The 20,785-nt window shown below is 37.1% G+C and overlaps 1 protein-coding gene across 8 annotated transcripts in view; it reads right to left on the minus strand.

The window, feature by feature from the left end:
* The window catches only part of MGAT5 (alpha-1,6-mannosylglycoprotein 6-beta-N-acetylglucosaminyltransferase), a 112,363-nt gene that overhangs the window by 51,489 nt on the left and 40,089 nt on the right, over nt 1–20,785 (minus strand). For all 8 annotated transcript variants that reach the window (XM_048953887.1, XM_048953890.1, XM_048953882.1 and 5 more), the window contains 4 exons: nt 16,144–16,530; nt 11,070–11,237; nt 2,548–2,624; nt 1,237–1,326 (listed from right to left, as the gene is read on the minus strand). In XM_048953887.1, coding sequence (XP_048809844.1) covers nt 1,237–1,326; nt 2,548–2,624; nt 11,070–11,237; nt 16,144–16,381 — 573 coding nt within the window. In that variant the 5' untranslated portion in view covers nt 16,382–16,530. The remainder of the gene's footprint in view (nt 1–1,236; nt 1,327–2,547; nt 2,625–11,069; nt 11,238–16,143; nt 16,531–20,785) is intronic.

Here is a 20,785-nt window from a genome sequence, read left to right on the forward strand (position 1 = left end):
ATCTGCATTAAAAACACGAAGCATCAGCTGGCTGACAGTACACTGCAACTTCGTAATACTGATACAAATGCAACTTCACTAAAACATAACCTTTCAGTAGAAACTTAGATCAACTTCAGATGATTATGAAACTGTACATTCCACTTCTATAATAAATAAAGTAAATAAAACAGTAATCCTGTGACTTCTCCATCCTAGCTTCACAGCCCATAAATTAACACAAAGTGCTAGCACTGGAGTGAGTCAAACTTGCAGGTAAAGGCAGCATGTTTTATTCCTTTGGATAGGAGTTTAGATATGCATATAACTACTACTTCTGCTTAAAGCAATGCCTTGAGAAGTTCAGCTACCATTAAATGAGTAACCAAACAGAATCTGCTTTCACTACAATCGAGTTACTTACACAAAAGACTTAGTGTTGTAATCTCAGATACAGAATTTAAGAACTCAATCTATTTCCCCCCAAATCTTGCAGTAGCTACACAATCAAAGCAATTTCACAGTTCTAGAACCACATTAGTTCTCCAACTTGTCTACACGTAGAAATTCACCATGTATCTATACTATTACCCAGAACCATTCCTGTAAGTTAGTAAAATTTTACTAATAAGAAGGGTCAAGTGACTAAATACACCTGATTATTTCTGGCACATACACCACAAGCTGGTAACTGAGCCCACAGAAAAACTCAATAAAATTTCACCTTGGAGAACAAATATTATTCAGGAAACAGGAAATCCTTGAGAAACAAGCAAACCAAAGTTTAAGGGCAAGCCCCCTACTCAGCTGTGTACCAAACTAGGACAGACACCAAAAATTTTAACCAACATTATTTTTGAGTGAATTTGCAGATAATGACTTTTGGGGGTTATTATTTTCTGTTAATAGCTTCTAACTTGTTTCACTTTCCAAATTTCACATTCCAAACAATTCCCCTAATATTCCTGTCTATTGCTACCTCAGGAGCTACACAGATAAAGCTTCATTCTTCAGTTACACAGGATGTCTGGTGAAAGCTCACTGAACAGTCGCTGTTTACACCAATTCAGTTATAAATATTAAGATTCTCCATGTTAGAAACACCTGGAGGATCTAAGAAAAATAGCAACACTTCTAATAATTCTGTTCTAATTGTTTTCTAAAGAAAAGCATGATTTGAGAAATTGCTTGCAAATAGTTTCCAAAAACTATGGAGGCGTCTAATGTTCCCCTTAAATGGACAAAAGAATTACTGACCTCACTGAGGTAAATAAAAAAGGAGCATGTGGACCCATCTACACCATAACTTGCATAACAGGGATCCGATCGCCACATATCTTTCATCCACTGAAACAAAACAAAGATACAGTCTGTTAGGGTTAAGCACCACATAATAACTCTAAATTACACTATTTCACACTGAAGTCAAAAATAACAGAGGAAAGCTGTGAGTCACTATATCCAAACAAACAAAAATGACAAATAACCAAAAGGAAGTTTAGGAATATTTTGCAGCATGCTGCATGTCAGCATTCAACTACACTGGGGAAGTAATTACATACCAAATTTGAGTATGGTTTATACAAAGTGATAACCACGCAAACAGAAGCAAATATCAAAAAGAAAATATATTCAAGGATTCACACATGTGGGTGTGGCTGGAGTTGACTCCTATCGCCCTGTTACAGCTGCTCTGGAATGTAACAGGCTGTCTGAATTACAAAGATTGGAATCTGCCTGATTCTGGCAAGAATCTGACATTTCTGAAGCAGCAAATGATTCATTTACAGTCTTATTTTAGCAGTCGAATGATGTATTACATAGCCACTTCGCAGCCAGTATGTGAAAATGGACCAGAACACAGGCCAGAGAATCAACGGTTAGAGATTATCTTTAAAAAAAAAATTAAAAACTGAAACCCTCCCCCCCCCAAAAAAACCAAAAATGAGTCAAAGAGTTTTTATTTACAGAAAAAAAAGTAACAAAACTCTGCATGGAATTCTCCGGTTGTGTACACCTTCAGTAAAAATTAATACTTGATAATTATATGTGAACATCCAGCAACTTTCCTTTTAGCCCAACTATTAACCACAGTCTCCTTACATTTGTTGAAATATTTGGGAAAAAAAAGGTCAATTTTACTAAGTTTATTATTTTTCTTTTCCAGTGGATGTCTGATGATTTTCCACATTTAGTCTTTCCAACTGCAATACTAGTAAAATGTATGATTTACAGAGAATTAGATGTATATCCTCAAACCAGGATAGAATGATCTTGTTTTATTTACATTTATTTTTAACTATTTTTTAAAGCTTTCCATCTAAATGAAGTTTTAGGGTGAATTGATAGATGTCATCATCATGAACAAGGCAATGGCTTTCTGTTTGGAAATGGAACAACTTCTCTGCTGGGAGCCTAAGTTCTAAGTTTTGTAGTGATGTGTGCTCCTAAACATCATCTTTTTGACTCAACTTTTCTTCCTTTACACCACTGAGTAGTGACTTCTTGCAACAGATATTCGGTTTTTAACAAAATAAATGTAACAAATTAAAAACAGCTCACAGTTACCTTTATTTTCCCTTCACAGTGAGGAAAACCATCCATAGGAGGCAATTCACACTGTTCTTGGGCTCCATTTATGAGATCTAAAGAGAAACAGACCACAACTGAATTTCATTTCACAGTTCTAACAGCCTAATGAATCCCTCCTTTTAAGAATCCACATCCAGACACAACTGAAGAATCTTACTATGTAGCATTTGTTATAACATTAAAACTCAGAAGACAGCTCCTTTACTCATCCTTACTACATTACTACATTATCTGTTTTGAACTACAGTTGGAATAAGAGTAAACATCCTTGTAAGCTATCAGAAGTGTAGGGTAGGGCACTATTTCCCAGCATGTGTAGCTCAGTGTGCCCATACTGCCAAACAAGCTTACTCCTGCTTTGTTCCCAGGCTTCCACCATCCTTGTTACTGTTAAAGCTTTCTCCTTTGACTGGAACCAGATGTGAGTATATCTTATGTATTCCATGGAAATTTGGGACCATCTCAAGCAGGTACCAGCAATTCATACTTTCAGATAGATTACGAAGAGAGCACGAAGCAAATGGAACAGTGGGGATGCTTATCTATACATCTTGATCTTCCAAATCTAGGTAGAAGTAATGGGTTGTTTCCAACGTGGAAAAACACACCATTAAGTCTGACACAAATGCTATTTTTGATGGAAAACAGTATTTAAGAAATTACTTAGATTTTTATCCTTAATTAGGATTTATAGCAATTAAAACACAAATTACAAGGCCTCTTTCCAGCCAAAGCTTGGAACTCCAAGCCAACAGTTAGAAACACAAGAACAGTCAAATCAGTACAGAACAATACTAGATAAGACAATTCTTTCTCATAAGCTTTGAGTCATGACATTAATTTCCATTCCACAGACACTGAGGTGTTTCGAACCCAACTTAATTCTTACTGACAGGGAATTATTAAGCATGCCCCTAACACATTAGTACATTGAAAGTCAATGGATTGACAAACTGAAAACAAGAATGTGAGCACATTACAAATCTATGAGCTCACGGATGCTTTTTAACGCAGCGCTCTATTAAATGAGGTCCTGAGACACTCAATACATCACTGCAAATCCATCCTGATGTTCAGACAGCAGCCATGTGTTCACTTCGCAAATGTCTGCAGCTGTTTAAAGATTAACAGCTCTGCATCAGAGATGGCTGGTGCACAGCAGGTGAAACTGAACTTGTGAACAACTATGAGTTATTTCAGTGCAAAGTCTGGCACGTTCACATGACTGACTTGGCAGATCTAAGCTAAGCCACCTGACCTTGCACCAGAAAAGGTACTTCTCCTTCGTTGCTGTGCGTGAGTAAAGAGAGATTGGGTAAAGTCACACGCCTCTGACGTTGTGCTATTTGAACATCACTTCACAGGTACAGACCTTCATTGCTCTCACAACTAATCACAATGTCAGGAGTTGTTTGTTTTACTGAAGCTTCATAGCCCCCAAGAGAAAACTATGGCTCAAAGAGCAATCTGCAATAGGAAAATGATTTTTTGTTTGCTTGCTAATCACTCACTAACAGAACAGTAAAAAGCAGGATCAGCGAGTGCTACATACATGTTTTGTCCCTTTGCTACACACACAGCCTTTAAAGGAAGAATTTTATGAGGCGTAAGAATTATTGTGCTGTTCTTTCTGTCATACAGTTAGAAAGACTGGAAACAATTCATAAAGATAGCAAGCTTAATAATAGTTACAATTAATAGAAACAAAGACTCAAAAGAATAGTTATTCAGTAGTGATTATTGCTTGGTAGGCATTTCATTTGTCATAAGTTTTAAAATAGTTCTATTAGTTAAAACAAATAAAAAAGCCACAATAGTACTGAACTTGCAGACTGTGATACCAGCAGCCTCTCTTCATTCTTCAGAGAATACAAACATCTAAAGAATTTAACACGACACAGAAGCTTGTACACTTAGGAATACTGAGGCCCAAACCCTCATTCCTAGACTAGAGCAAAAAAAAAAAAAAAGCATATAAAAAAATCCCGTGATTATCTCTAGCACAGATAATGCCTCAACTCAAAGCGTTCCTATCAGTTTTCGCAAAAGCAGAATTCTCCTTAGTATCAAAAGGACAGAGTAATCATCTCTCTTTTTCCTGCTTTTGATCAATCAATAAATATATTATTCCTACTTCAATTCACATAATCTTCTTTTTGCTTCTATGTCTGTCCAGAAATCTGGCATTTAAGGTTAGAAGCAACACTGCAGTTAAAGGTTTTTTTTTGTGCAAGATCTCCCTTCCCTTCTCCTCTAATTAACACATTCTGAATTTAACTCATATTTTCCTCTCCAGCTGGTAAGAGAGAGAATTTGCAGTGTGAGCTGAAAGAACTATCAATGCATTCAAAGAAATCAACAAAAGGTTACAATAATTTTAAATGCAGAGCACAAAATGCTTCCTACTAACATTTTAGAATCTTCAGTAGCAAAAGCATTGGTATGATTTAGAGAAAATTAACTTTCCTACTGCTAGTCCATCCTCACACCAGCTGTGCTGCTGTGTTCCATTAACACTACTGAAATCGATGCAATGTTAGGAAATTTCAAGTAGCAGTCAAGTGGTTAATCAAAATGCAGCCCAGGGGACCACTAACAGCCCCTTTCAGCATTACTAATACAGCTTAGCACTGCAGTGGAAAATAGTCATGTGTGGTCCTCTGCACAGTCATTACACTGTGCTGTAATGGTGAGGCTTGAAAACACAATTCTCCTTAGCTTCATGTGCTGTTGGATTTGCAGGAAGCAAACTGACAGAAAAGTGGGAAAAGCTGCTTGCTATTATATGTTGTGTGAAAAAAGAATACAGTGGATAAGGCACAATAAATATGAGTCTAAGCAAAGCATTACCTCAAGAAAGCTATAATCTTGGCTATAAGAATCAGTGCAGCCCACATCCTATTACATCCGGTACACCATGATGTTTTGTGAGGACTAGTTTGGTTTTCAATGCAGCACCATGGATAATATTGTACCTGCTATTTTAACTGAAGAAAAGAAAAGCCCTCTGTGGTGCTCTCAAGAGGACAGCATTGGAAATTCAGAACAACAAGCAATACTTGGGCTTTTTTTTTTTTTTTTTTTTTTTTTAAGTTCGTCTCTGCAAGCACAGAACTATGGGATAAGGTAGAGTTGCAGACAGTTAAACAAACCTCTCCTGTGCATAACGAAGTTCACTGGAAAGAGCCATAGAAATAAATCAACTGATCATGAAGTTACCCGATTCTTCCTTCCCACCTAGAAGCCTTCAGCACGTCACCCCAAAGCACGCAGGATGAAGTGCATGGAAACACAAAGACAAACATTCTTTTCACCATAGTAACATTAAATAAAAATGCCTGTTTTCAGCATTGCTGAAACTGACTTGTCAGTCTGCCTTGCTACATGTTCACAAAGGTGCCAGATATCTGACAGGCATCCATGCCATCATCTCTTAGATGACAAATACTGAAGTCTGCAGCCAAATTAGTCTTAACATCTTTCAAGTCACTCAAGTTGTTAAAGAGAATTCAACAGCCTATACATCAGAACATGTTCATGCATAAGCTAGAAATGCTCTGGAAGCTATGAATAGATACAGTGAAAATATTCTCCTTTTTTGAGTAGTGCAACAGCTCTGCAAGAACCAACCATGTTCAAAGGGGAAGTAGGGGGGAATTTGACATTAACCTTCATTTGCTATTTTTATGGGATCAAAGACACACTTAAGATCTTCCTAAGTCATTTTTCAATGCAAAAGAACACTTTGTAAACAACCAGACCGGCACAGCTTTCAGTGCTATTATACCATCTAAGATAGTGACAATTACAAAAAACATTTGTTCTTTTACTGAACATGCGCAGAGGTACAGCAAGGACAATGGTTGCAGAGTACCTTCACCCTTACTTCAAGTTGATAGCTTTATTTTAAAAAATGTTTTGTAGCATGCATATTCATTATTAATACCATTATTGTTTAGCAGCACTCTAAAGAATGAGGAATTGTAACAGTTTCCTTAAATTAGACTCAGCTATCTGAAGTACAGAGCAAGGGTTCGCAGCTAAAAACAAAACCTACATCACACAAAACTCGCATACTGCTTATCAGAAAAAAATCCCATGAAGAAAATAGGGCAGACTTTTTGATCATTTTTGTGCAGGGAGATTGTCTTATGTGATAAAATATGCTTAGTGGAATTCTATCCTACAAAGCCATCAAGCTGAACGACAGTTTATCATAGAAAAGCCCTAATGTCAAAAACCAAACTGCCTAAAAGAAGTTGATCTTCCGCCTGTCACATAGATCCAACCACTCAGCTGCAACATGCTTTTTAACATCATCCATGCAGTCCATCAGCTCACGTCATCCTCAAGTAGAGATCCCATGCTCAACTCCTTTTGGATTAGGATTAAAAATATTTGAGACAGGAAGTGCTCCTGCTTCATTATCCTCTCATTCAAACCAAAAGAAGAAAGAAACTAGTTTGCTCCTAGAATCACGGTATCACTCAGGTTGGAAGAGCCCACTAAGATCATTTAAGTCCAATCATTAAACCTGACTTCTCAACGAAAGATTCTACAAAATTAAGAGGAAGAAACCAGATCTAGCAACACACTACAAATAATAATCCTAAACAAGATATAGATGTGAATAGTCAGGACATTCTACATGTAAGTAAACAATGTAAGTTGTCTAAAAATCCAAAGGGGAAGAGAGAGATTCTGGTCTCTAAATTCAGAGAACTGAAAAATGAATCAAACATAAGCTTGAATTTACCTACTTCAGAGGGAGTCAAGCTACAGTCCTTGCTAAATCCTTAACATTTCCTCCCACCGTTACCACCTTCTTATCATGAAGTATAATCCAGATGGATTTTCCTCAGATCATTTAACACACCAAGAACTTCACACATCACTATGAAGTGATATCTTCTGCTGCAGATTTCACCACTGCTGTCTCAATTCTACAGCACATTTGACAGCCAGAGGTGGAACAATGAAAAAAAACCAAAAACAATAGAACACAACTACATTTCTCTATGCCTTGCCAAATAGAGAGCACAACTGATAAGAGACTTTCAGAAAGTGATAAATAGCTAATTCCACACGGCCCCTAGATTTTAAACCCTCAGTGCTATTCCTAACTTGTTTGTACATCTGCTCCAAAGCACAGTTATAAATATTGTTCAAAGCATACATTTTACTTATGTTAAATAATGTCCAAATAGCAGCCTATCTTTGGTTTAAGCATGATAATGAGACTGCTGTACTAAAACTCATGGGCTCTGTGCCAAGTAATATCTATCATATAAATTTAGGTTCCTGTGGTCAAAGCATGGGCTAAAGGACTGATCAAAACTGTTTTAGGAAGCCACAAACAATTCTATTGGGCTGCTGTTACAAGAGATCAAGAGCCACCAAGGGTGCTGCTAGGCAGATTTAATTCAGGTTCTGGTTATATTACTAATCCTAAAGGTAGATAAGTGTTCAAAACTGCATTCTTTTTCTTCATTGACAGGCTCCTTCACAGAAAGCATTGCTCAATCCTTTATGAGGTAACGATAATTTTATAATGTAATTTATCATTTTTTGCATAATACACCAAGTTGTAAATCCTCCCAGTTCAACAACCATCTGGACCTCTGGACTCTGTGGCTCACATTATCTAACATTAGATACACAGGCTACATTGTTTGTTGAACACTGGTTTATTATATTTTATATTGAATCTTTGTTGCCAAGATACTGGATGTTTTATCTCTTCCTAAACAAATTCACCTACTTCATTTTCACACTCATACTATCACTTGCTTTCCAAGAAAACCTAAGGAAGAAGCTGATAAAAGCTCAATATGACCTTCAAATAACCTCATACAGTAGTTCCAGTTGTTTTAAAAGTAGCTACAAAAAGCAGCAAGATTATGTATTAGGTCTCTCCTCATTTATATGATTCAGATGACCTTTTCTGTCTGTTTCTTCATATTTGAGGCTGTAAGGCCTGTGTACGCCTTTATTAACCCCGTCATAGAAGAGTTATAGGCACCTGCTGCCCACTAACAAACACTGCAGAGCTGTTCAGGCACCTGCTGGGACCATTCAACATCTGGATATGGATACCCTCAAAAGAATATTAGAAAAGCACATAGAAAATTTGTAGGGCTTTTTTTTTTTTCCCCCCACTAGAAAGATGACAGATTTAACATCAAGAGAACGTCAGCTTACACGTAGTGCATTAGAAGCAACCCTGCAAGTTTCTCAGTTACACATAAGAACTTTTCTGGACCAACAGATATCTTACAGTCAACAGGTGTATGGGCAAAATTAAATATCCTCTGATCTCAGCTCTTTGAGAAGCACTGCAGTGGGTTTAAACAAGACGATTTTTCAACTACTTCTTCAGCAACTGCAACTGGCAACTATTTCTCAAAACACGTCCTCTTCAGCACTGTGTGGACTACTCACATACTCAAACACAAACTTGCATCTAGGCTAAAAAACAGGAGGAAGACAAACACACATTTTATACGATGAATGGAATTCCATTTCTGTACTGCCATTCTGGTTGTCTGTATGGACATTGTAGAAAATTTAAAAAAAAAAAAAAGGAATTCCAATGTGGTCCAATTGGCAGTGCCTTAATTTGCCTTAATATACGGAGTTGTGCAATCCATAAATCTGAGTCATAGCTACATTCTTGTCATGTTTATTACAGTCTGATAAAATCAACTAAAAAAAAAAAAAAACCCAGACTAATTCTAGTTACTGGACTCAGAAACTAAACCAGAATACTTCCATTCTCATGCTCCTCTGCCCAGCATTTAAAAACTTACAATTGTTCTTACAATTGTTTTCTGAATTTCAGGCATATACCTTAAAAAAAAAAAAAGATACCACTTGAGGACAGGCTTTGGAAGGAGAAATGCCCACTAATCATTTTTCTGTTCCTCCCAGATTGCAGATAAAAAAAAGTCTTTTTTATTTTCTAAATTAATGAATGTGTTAGCAATACGTAAGATCAGCAATTGCAATATTTATTTACTAAGTTTATTTTTGGAATTCCATGCAGTAACTATGTAACTTCTAGAGCTTGTTACTTTCAGGAAACGACTGTGAAGACAGAAGTAGAAACAAAATTTTCACTTCCATTTGGAAGTGCCTCCACTTTTTGCTTAAAGTGGACAAATACAAGCACTTTAACTAGCAAATACACAAGGATAAGCCATCAGTGCTACCCATCCTGGACATACCTGAACAGTGACATCATCCAAACAGGCACCAGAACAATATATAATCAAAACTTAAGTAGCTGTCTCTTAAAAGTTTTTCTGTTCTTGCTATTCACTACAGATACTTCAGACATTTCAAACTTAGGGCATCAAAAGTCAAAACTTAAAACTCTAAAAAGGCAAATAGTGCTCTCTGCCTCAGACCAAGCCCCAGGCAACAAAAAGCTACATAGATACACAAGTCTGAGAACTTCTACCAAGCTTCTTAAAATTTGCTTGTGAGTATCAAAACTGTGATAGTTGTCGACTACAATAACAACCTAATTCATTTGTCCTAAGCACTGATTAAATGTGTTTTCTGGTCAGACAAAATTCATGGTTCTTTGCTTACAAATGAGGAAGCAATAACAAGAGTTTACTTCTATCACTTATCTTCAAATCTACTGAAATAACAGCATCAAATCTCTCTGTTGTCAAACTATAAAAGGTAAAATTAAAAATGACCTTGGATAATTATTTATAATTTTGAATCTATAGCAATATTATACTAGCTCGCATTCTGATGATTAAGACGTAGTGGTTGTACTAACAACATGGTTTACTCTGACAGCACTAAGAACTGTGATATTTCTTTAGTTTCTAATCTGTCTTCAGCCTAACGAAGACTGAAGACTTGGGAAAAAATAGTTACTGCAAGGTAAACAGTGGTATAAAATGAATGCAAAGGGCTTGCTAAATTCCTATAAGCATACTTCTACATTATTTGGCAAATGAGACAGAGAAGACCTCTCTCACTGAGAGACAGTAGGTGCTGAATATCCTAGTATGAACAGAATAGGATAGAGAAGTGAACATTTAGGTGTGCTGGCATGCTTTAATCATGTCATCATTTCACAACCACTCTCCCTGATGTCCTGACAATGGCACTTCCTACCAAAGCTTACATCTACTCCATTTTACAATATCTGAACACAATCCCTCAAGATTAGTATTTATTTTGATAGGAAAGCCAAGCGCAGGCAAGACTTATGTTGGCCTGACTTCTAACATACAATCACTTTAAACTATGAAATATTTACTATTAATGAAGTAGACTATCCCTGTCTGGCAGAGAACATCATTTTCTGCAAGTTACCACAGAAAGTCTTCTCTGAGCTTGTAAAAGATCAGTGCTATTGAGTGCAATTGACTTGGCTTAGACTTTTGAATTTTGCTTTGTAAGACATTTCAAATACCTGCAACTGAAAAAACACACAGCATAGAGACAGAAAACAAAGATTTTGCTATACCCACCTGCTACATTAAGCTTTTCGACTGCTCCTAAGCTGGGAGCTGGAGTGGTAGTATTGTTGGTAGAGTTTGCTCCTGTTCCATTAAGTACAAGATTTTCCACTTTGGACTCCAGTTTCCCAATACGCTGCAAGATATTATCCAGCAAGACTGCAAGTGTTTTCTTCAAATCTACAAATGAAAAGTTAGACTGCTTAATAACGAATGCATGCTATCAAAAATAGATATGAGATTGAGACTGGAATACACACACACACACTTTATCAGTGCACTGTTGCTCCCTATTTTGCTTGGCCTTAGACACAAGCTTTCCGTGATGTGTAACTGGTCTTTCTATGCACTTTATAAAGCACACTACAACTCACAGATGTATCCTACATTCAAGGAGAAATATGAATGTAAGTGGGATAAAAACAGGAAAATCAGAAAAAAAAAACATGTTTTCTGATAGTTCAAGTAATAATAAGTTACTTAAACAGCAATGAACGTCTGCATTTTACTTATAAGCACCCATCATCTGCCTTCAGGTGTCATTCTGGAGCTCCATATAAACAAACTCATCTTCACTTTACCTACAGACACACCATACCCTCTCTGATTGGAATGTCCTAAGAAAAACAAAAGAACTTGACTCTACTGCAAAAGCACATCCCAAATCATTCAGTTTTTGCAAAACTGCCCATCCAATCTACAAAAATCAGCTGGACATTTCAAATTAAGCATCAAGTAGAAAGGAAAAAAGAGAAATGAAGGACAAAGTACTTTCAATTAAAAGTTTAATTTAAAATTAGATTTGACTGAGATACTGGACCTGGAAGTCTTTGCTGTATTACCCAACTATTTCAATAACAAGACCCAAATCCATAATAAGGAGCTCTTAGAGGAACAGAATCCAACATTCTGTCAGATTCTCAGTCACTTGGAAAATAAATTTCCATTTCCAAAAGAAGGGAAAGCTTTGAATCAGTACAGAAACCTCCTGCCTCTCTTCCACCACAACCAGCTTTTACACTGGCAGAGTGTTGAAATGCACAAAACACCATAAAATCACTTGTTTCTTCAGTCCGTGACCGTGTCTACTTATCTGTTTGATCAGATGTAGCATTTCCATTTGCAAGGAAACCAACAAAGGGTATTTGGAGTTTGCCTATCATATAACAACCCCAAAAGTGTTTCATGATTTTTTTTCTTTTGTTTTTTTCTCTTCAGTTTTCTCAAGGTAACGCAAACACTTGGGTAAGCTAAAAGAATTACAGGCAAGAGGAAAAAAAACAACAGACCACTATCATGTTAAACGTTTATAATTCAAGTGGCAATAAGCCAAATAAGATGAAAGTATTGTTCTTTGTTCACTTACCCTTGTCTCAGGATTCAGGAATTTGGTATGATGAATTTACATTATTTTCCCACATAATTACATATATATACGTATAATACCCCTTCTGCTTTCCACAAATTCAGAATCAGATAACTTTCTGATCTGTAAAAGAAAATTCCTCCATACACTTGCAGAGATTAATGTCCCAACATCAGCTGTTGTTTTGCCATTCTTTGTACTTTTTCTTAGGAGCAGCTCAAATCTTATGCAAATGTGAGAGTAAATAAAGGAAGGCCATTACACTTGGAAAGCTTATGATTATTTTCTCCCAATATAAAGAAGTCCTTTCTATTCAGTGAAGCCGTAAAGAATTTTTTTTGTAATTTTGTTTTCTTCAGTCTGCTGAAGACTGGAATCTTATGTGCTAATAACATGGACTGTCTTGATATAATTTTAAATATTGGCATGGTGCAACACAGTGAAGGATAAAAGAAGCATTTATGAAAATGTGATGTTTCTCAATGGGTATGCAGAAGACACTTCGTGGTAAGTCTGCAGAAGGAAAGAGTTGAACAGGGATTTAACACCAACAAAAACATGGAATAGAGGAAGAAAATCCAGGAACAATGGTAGAGTGGAATATTCAGGAAAAAAAGAGGAAGAAACATAGTACACAAAGGTATACACAAAGAATCAAGAGAAAAACAGCTAACATTGTAAACTTTTCATAGTAATACCAAAACATTGATATAAGATGCCTCTTGTCAGAACAAAAAAGCAGTTGGAGGCCAATTTGAGAAAAAGATGGCCAAAGCACAGATTCAAATTAATTTTTGCGAAACATTTACTACTATAAAAATCCAATACTTAGTGTATGTTTGAAGTACAACTGTTTTAAAGAATGTGTTTGATCCGCTGATCTGACAGGCCAATATAAAGTAGAAAGAAAAGAGAGAAAGCAAAGAAGCTGCACGATCCAAATTGATGAATGACTGAACAACCTTTGAGTGGGTAAGAGCGGCCAAAGCAAGCAAACTTAGTGCTTATTCCTGAAAACAGGAATGTGACTGTGCTCACTAATAGCAATCAGTGGATAAGATTGAAAGAAATAAAAGGCTAAAAATCAAGAGCATATCCTGCGCACTCAGACCTAGCCAGGGCTCTTCTGGTTGGCAATCCTGTGTGAGGCTGGGGGAGACAGAGGGAGTCTTGAAACCAGGTGGTCTTTGAGGTCCTCTCTAGCCCGAGTCATTCTGCGACTCTGTAAGAGCAGTTGTCATAGAATAACAAAGCAGCTTCTATCCATTACCATGAGACAGTAATGTGTCTATTCCTAAACAACTAATCTGATAATTTGCTATCAACAAATCATCTGGTGTGCCAAGGAGTGACTAACTGGCTATACTACTCAATTTAATACAGTATTATATAATCCAGTGCCATCCACTCATCACAGCATTTTTCCCACTGCATTTTTACACGACTTTACATCCTTAAAAACAGTTTAATCTGAAAAACCTTGTCTAAACTCATCTTAAAACTAAACTAAATTCTTTTTCATTCAAAGACCTTGAAATTTCCATGCAAAATTTAGCTTTAACTTACAAAAATTTTACGGAGTTATTTCACGAACTTTCAAATGCCTTTAACTTTTCAAGTTTTTTCAAGTTCCTGGGGAACTTGACCATTGCTTGGCAGCAATTCAACTCGTTCGACAGCAGAATTTAGAACAGGAAATAAAAGTCACAGGTCAAAAACTGCAGGGAGAATTCAGATTAAGGATATCCTGTACACTCAGGCCTAGCCAGGGCTCAGATTAATGCAGTTACCCTTCAACTTCAGGAGAAAGATGAAGTTTTTTTGTTTTTATTTTTTTTTCCTTCATCAATCATCCTTACAAGATAATGGAACACTGATAATTGTTAAATAGCAAATAGACAATTCACCAGCTGTTCAAGAGATGCTCCTTTCTCTCTACTCAGCAATGGTGAAGCCAAATATGGAGTGCTCCCCAGCAGAGCACCAGCAAGTGATCAGTGGACAGGAGCATCTCTCCCATGAGGAGAAGCTGAGAGAACTGGGAGGACTGTTCACCCTAAAGAAGCAAAGGATCAGGAAGACTCTATCACAGTGTACAAATAACTGAGGCAGGTTACAAAGAGGCCAGAAAAAGCTATTTTCAGAGGCATCCAGGGCCAGGATAAGAGGCAATGTGCACAAACTGGAACACAAAAGGTTTCATCCAAGCATCAGAGAGCACTTCTGTGCTGTGTGGGTAACAAAGCACTGACACAGGTAGCCCAAATAGGTTGTGCAGCCTCCTCCTTGGAGATCTTCAACAGCCACCCGGATGCAGTCCTGGATATCCCACTCCAGATGCTGGGGCAGAGGTTGGAGAAGATGGGCCCAGAGATCCCTGCCAATCTCAAACATTCTGCAAGTCTGTGGAAGCCTTAAAGGACCTCTACTTGCTTGGAAGGCTTCAGTCCAAATATTTATCTAGAGCCACTCTATTTAGCTTGCACTGCTCTGTAAAATTACAATACCAGTATAGTTCAAAGTGCAAATACACGTCAGTAGAAGTTATTGAAGAACTCGAGAATAGGGACTCCCTGTTAAATTTAATCAACAAAGCAATGTAATTGTTAGCTAGGTTACAATGATACTCTCGGCCTTACTGGCAAGGACCTTTTCATAAACTCCAACATTCTTCTGTTCTTTTCAGAGTAAGAAGTGGTAACAGAAATGAGAAGTCATCCAGTACAGTATTTTCATTAATATATTAATAAATATTATATTCATTTCAAAGAGAAATGAGTGAAAGAGAAAATGACAGAAAATGGTGCAAATATGATCTGCAGCATCCTAACCATCATTATTTTCTAATCCTACAAAAAACCTGATTTTTGATAGCAGAATATTATGATAACTTTAAAAGAAAATGGATCTAGATGACTGATTTTTTATTAATTATCCAGATAGTCTCAAAGTGCATGGGTAAATAGGAAAGAAAGTGAGCTTGAAAATAGCTAAAAAGGTGTATGATGCAATTCTATCAGATTAGAAAGAAACCTCACTTCACGTAATATTACATTTTTGTTTTCATATTATTTTCTAAAAATGCTTCATTATTACATGCTTTGCTTCATGCATACACACACACAAACTTAAGTGCCATCTTGTATGAAATGGACAACAGGAAGTCCTACAGACTGCCAGACACAGCACTGAAATTCATGAAAAGAGCGTTCTCTACTTCAAGGTAAACATATTACACTTAAGCTTAGATTTAACCTTAGGAGACACACAAAAGCTTAAATGTTAGGGAAATTGACTGGACATAAATGGAAAAGAGAAGATAAACAGAGCAGGTCTCCACTTCATCAGCAAAACAAGATATTCTTGTACAAGGATTCTGGCAACTCTGACACGCCAACTGAAAAGTCTCTTAAGGTTCTCCCTAACAGCAAAACCACACATTTTTAAAAATCAAGTTCTAACACGTAACTTGAGGCATAACATATATGGCTACTAGACAGATGTAGGGAACAAGAAAGCAGATAATTTCATTTCCAAGTGACTGAAAATTTAAATTTTGTCCCGTTTCATAACTTACAAGGAAAAAATGTTCTTCTCCATCTGTGCAGAAAACCTGCAGTATGAAGTACTGTCAATTGAGCAGCATTACAAAGTACAATGTTTGGACATCTTAGAAAAGTCCTTGATCAGATTATCACGGAATCTAGAACACACACTTACCGTATGCTGTCACTGTTCCAACATAAGGTCCATCAACCACATTTTTATTTTCTTCAGCTAATGCTTTGATGTATCTTTTGCTGAGATCCAAAATTTGTTCACGCAGGACTGAACTGCTTTCGTGTTGTGTTTGCTGCTGAATAGTGAAATGCAGAAGCATCATTCCCCAAATAAAACCAAAAGTCACCAGAAAAAAGCCAAGTTTCTGAGAGGACAGCTTCCATGGAGAGAATGCCATGATTCCCAACAGCTTCTCACAGTTAGTACAAAGGTTCCTAAAGCACAAAGCCTAAGAGTAAGTTCATGGTCCAAGTATACGCAGATCACAGAGCAGTCAGGTCTTATTCCGACTCCTTAGTCAACATATGTCTGTATTTCAGCTCCATCCTGTTGCAAGAGGAAAGAAAAGTAGCAAGGTTAACACAAAATATTAGAAATTTTTATGAGCTACAGTAAGTCTTCATCATAACTAGTACTAAAAGATGAAGACAATATGCTTTTTTCCAACTGTTTGATTTGTATGCATCAATATTGTGCTGAGTTATTCAGAGCACAAACAAACAAAGAAAAGCACTGGAAACAGAACAAAGAAAAAGCGATGTGCCTGAGCAGGTGTAGAACACCTCTCAATATGTGGATCAAGTTCAATGCTTGAAGCTGTTTCCAATCTAAATTTCAAGACAAGGTTGCTTCAACGTATTTTTATTTTTCCTGTGTGTACACAAAACTACATGATGTTGCCAATGCAGCAATTTAAGACGATTCCTAATGTAATTCAGTTCTCAGAAAACAAGTAATTTTAGCTGGCACTGACACTGTTAGGAGATCCTGGCAAGAGCTATGGCATATGGCTAGATAGATGATCAGGAAATCAGACTCCCTCAGGGGTAAAGAGCAAGAAAAAGAAAAAAAGAAATCTACATTATTTAAACCAATACACTCTCCTGACTTACACAACAAGTAGTCAGAAGGCTGGAATAATCTCTTCTTGCTCTTGTGTGGCCTCTGCCATGCATCGTTACTCCTTATTCATAAAATGTAATCCAATGAGCCTGCACTTTACAGCTAAATTCAAAACACGTATTTCTTCTGAATGCTACAACACATCTTTTGTATCTAAAATTAATATTCTCAGTGCTTTTCCCACACTAAGGAAAAAAAGTTGGCCAGCTGCCTTCAAGAGAAACAGTAGGACCATCTTCTCACTGTAAACTCAAAGATAAAACCTAGCATAACATATTCAAAGGCTCAGTGATGAGGGCCAGAGGCAGGGTCTTTAGCATAAAACCCTACCACAGAAGAAAGGTAATTCAAAGGTAATTAAGTGTAACCTATCGTGTTAAAACACAGATTTGGTAAAATGTGATCCTTTTAACTTCATAATGCTCCCAGACAGGATTAGAAAATATAATGTTCTCTTCCATTCTGCACATGCACAGATAATGCAGATGTTGCTTTGTTTTAATAGGATAATTACACAGATGCCTGCTGGCAGTACTATGGTAAAATTCCCTTCAGATCTTCCCCTTTCAGTTCAACCAACAGTTCTGCAGTAGGACAGAAATGCCTTTGGACTACTCAACTTCCAACACAACTTGTGGGTGCACGTAGCATTACAGATTACTACTGATTGCCAAAATAATTGCGTTAGGCAGAAAACTAAAAGCAGAACAGAAAGTAACTGTAGCATACATTTATGCTGCTAAAAGAACAATCTGTAGCCATCTGTTGCTCAGGAAGAATGGCAAAGAAAAATTGAGACATCACTGAAAAACATTACAAGAGATTAAAACTGCTTTCCATAAACGTAAGTCAATTTCCCAAGACAACACAAACTTCACTTGTTGCAATTCACTTCGCTATAGTCTAGGGACACTCTTGGGCTGACTGCAAAGTAGAACATTATCATTTTACTAAAAACTGAATGCTGTACTATTTCGCTTGCAACATCTGATGTGGAAAAAAAAAAAAGATGGATGATTAAAACAACATTGCAATTTCAAAAAGAAATCTGAAATATCCAACATAATTCCATCAGTGACTTGGTTTCATGAAAGAACTGACAGCATAACTCCATAACAGTAGGACCTGTAGTTAAAACACTCAGTATTTCTTATCCCCCATTATCAATTTTACATGAAGATGAAGACACTGAACAAGAAAGTAAACCTACCAGCAGACATGTGCTAACAAGCTTTTTGTAATTAATTTAGGAGAAACCACAGTTAATACTAAAAACAGCAATTCAAAAAATGCAAGTATCATTTTTTATCTGGCGTGCATCTAACCTTATAAGCATTCTCTACATAAATAAAGCTGTTAACCTTCCTATTCTGTTCATCAACAAACAGGAAAAGAATCTTAAATACATTGAAAAAAATAAGAAGGTAGTCAGGAAATATTGAAGTTTTTTCCATGAGAAAGAATCAAGATACTCTGGCAAAGGGAAGAATGGCCCCCACTACTTTGAGTCATAAAAAAGAGATCAGCTCTTATGGAAACATATCTGCATGTGCCTCTAAAGTGTAGCAGACTTCTTTTTACTTTTTAAAGGTTTGGAAAGAGGTGGTGTCACTCTAAGATAACTCTTGAAACAATTCCAGCACCTCTCCCAGTATGTCCTAGTTGTTCAGTTTTATGTGAAAGTGGTAGGAAGGTGATTCATCCTGATTTTCTGACAACACCTAATGTATCAAAACTAAAAGTCAAGTGAGAAAAACAAGATGAAAATAAAAAGATATACAAGACAAAAAAACCCACACTTTAATAAAAGATCAGTTTTGTTTTGTTCTTCCTTAAATTCAACTCCAACCATTCAAAATCTCATCATAACCAAATCAGCACACATTTTTTCCTTGTTTCAGATACATTTTATTTTCTCTTTTAAACAGATGAGTTCCACCCATTGCAATAAACATAACTCAAAATAGAACTGCCACTGCCCATAACACTCAGTTAGCACATTTCTTTGGAATAAAGGGCTAACATTACACCCATTCTACACAGGTATAAGAGTTTCAATTATCTTAGTATTTTTAGTATTTCAGTTTCATTAAAGCACTTTTGTGGTCTATATTTAATAAGCCACTGTTTGACAGCTGGACAATTTATCAGTTAAAGAGGATAATACTACCATGCCACATTACCATCATCATAATCCCAAACTCCTCATACGCTATTTAGGATATCAGGAAACTAATACCAAAGTGACCCTGTGTATTGGAGATGCAAACCACACATTTCTCAGCATTCTCAGCCTTAGTGTTAGAGGTGAGCTTGCTTTGTTTGAAAGCATAAAATACAGTACAAACTGTTAATGATCATGTGAACAGATTTTGATGTTCATCTACAGTACAGCTAGAAGAGATTAAGTAAAGTCTCTCTAGTATGTACCTATAGAAAGATTAAAGCTCTCTGTCCAATCTACAGCTATGTAAGGAATGAAGTCAAAGTAAGCCTGGAACTGCACTATCCTCAGCAAAGATTCCAGGGGAAATTCCACACTGTTCATCAACATCTCCACAGCTATAAAACCTTCATTGTTCGTAGCCAAAGCAGTAGCATAAAAGTAGCAGCAGATAAACATTATTTATTATTAATTTGTTATGTGCTCGAACATGAGCATAGTCATATTGCATGACTAGTAAACAGTGTATAAGCATTTCTGTACCAAGTGGCTCAGTGAAAATAGCACCGCTGCTGTGAGGAATAGACCTCAGGCCTTCCACCAACTGCGAGGCTGAAATGGCTGAGAGCCACCCCTCGACAGCATCACAGGGCCCAGGGCTAGGAAGCACTCACAGACACAAAGGTCTCGCCATCACAGGATGCAGCTCCCAGTGCTCCACACACAGCGTCAGCTCTGCGGTGCTGCGTGCTCATCTACTTACATAGAGATTGTTACAAATTGAGTGCTTTGAAGATGCAGTGACAGTGATGAGGAACGAGTAAGAGATAAATAATAGCAATATGTATTGTTAACAAGTATCAGTCTAGTGAAGTTCTGTCTTCAACTTTTTAAATCTGTAGAAAGCAAGCTTCCCAGTTTCTTCTTAACCATCATCCACAGCAATCTCTAATTCTCCTCTTACCCACACGCATGCACAAACGCACACTCAGCCCCAACATCACACCACCACGCCTGACAGATTTTGCTACTGCATCACAGCCAACTCTGAGAGGTTCTCTTAGAAAACCCACACATTAGGATCCTAATGCAAACATTGATCTGTTTTCCAGACTGTTTGCTGAAGAGGCCATGCTGCACTTCTGCTTGCAACCATCTGATACTGTAGAACAACTCCTAACAGGCTAACAGAGGACAAACATCAAGATGTGAGTTTCCTCCACTCTTACAGAAGATACATTAACCTAGAAGTTAATGACAACTCAAGCACCAATTCAGCGCTCTGCCAGCACACCACAGCCACAGCCAGAAAATAGTGGTGAGTGAAAACACTTGCCACATCCTCACGCTCCTCTGCTACGGTGTGCCAGGAGTCATGCTTTGTGCAGAAGCAGATGTAATACATCTTAAGAGACAGGCAAACCTCTAAAACCTCCTTTCTAGGAGAACTGAGTGCAACAGGGATTGTTAGGCTTTCATAGTTTAAAACAGACAGGCTCCAACATACACATACAC

Source organism: Lagopus muta, chromosome 8 (assembly GCF_023343835.1).
Source record: "Lagopus muta isolate bLagMut1 chromosome 8, bLagMut1 primary, whole genome shotgun sequence".
In the NCBI taxonomy this organism is placed as follows: domain Eukaryota; kingdom Metazoa; phylum Chordata; class Aves; order Galliformes; family Phasianidae; genus Lagopus; species Lagopus muta.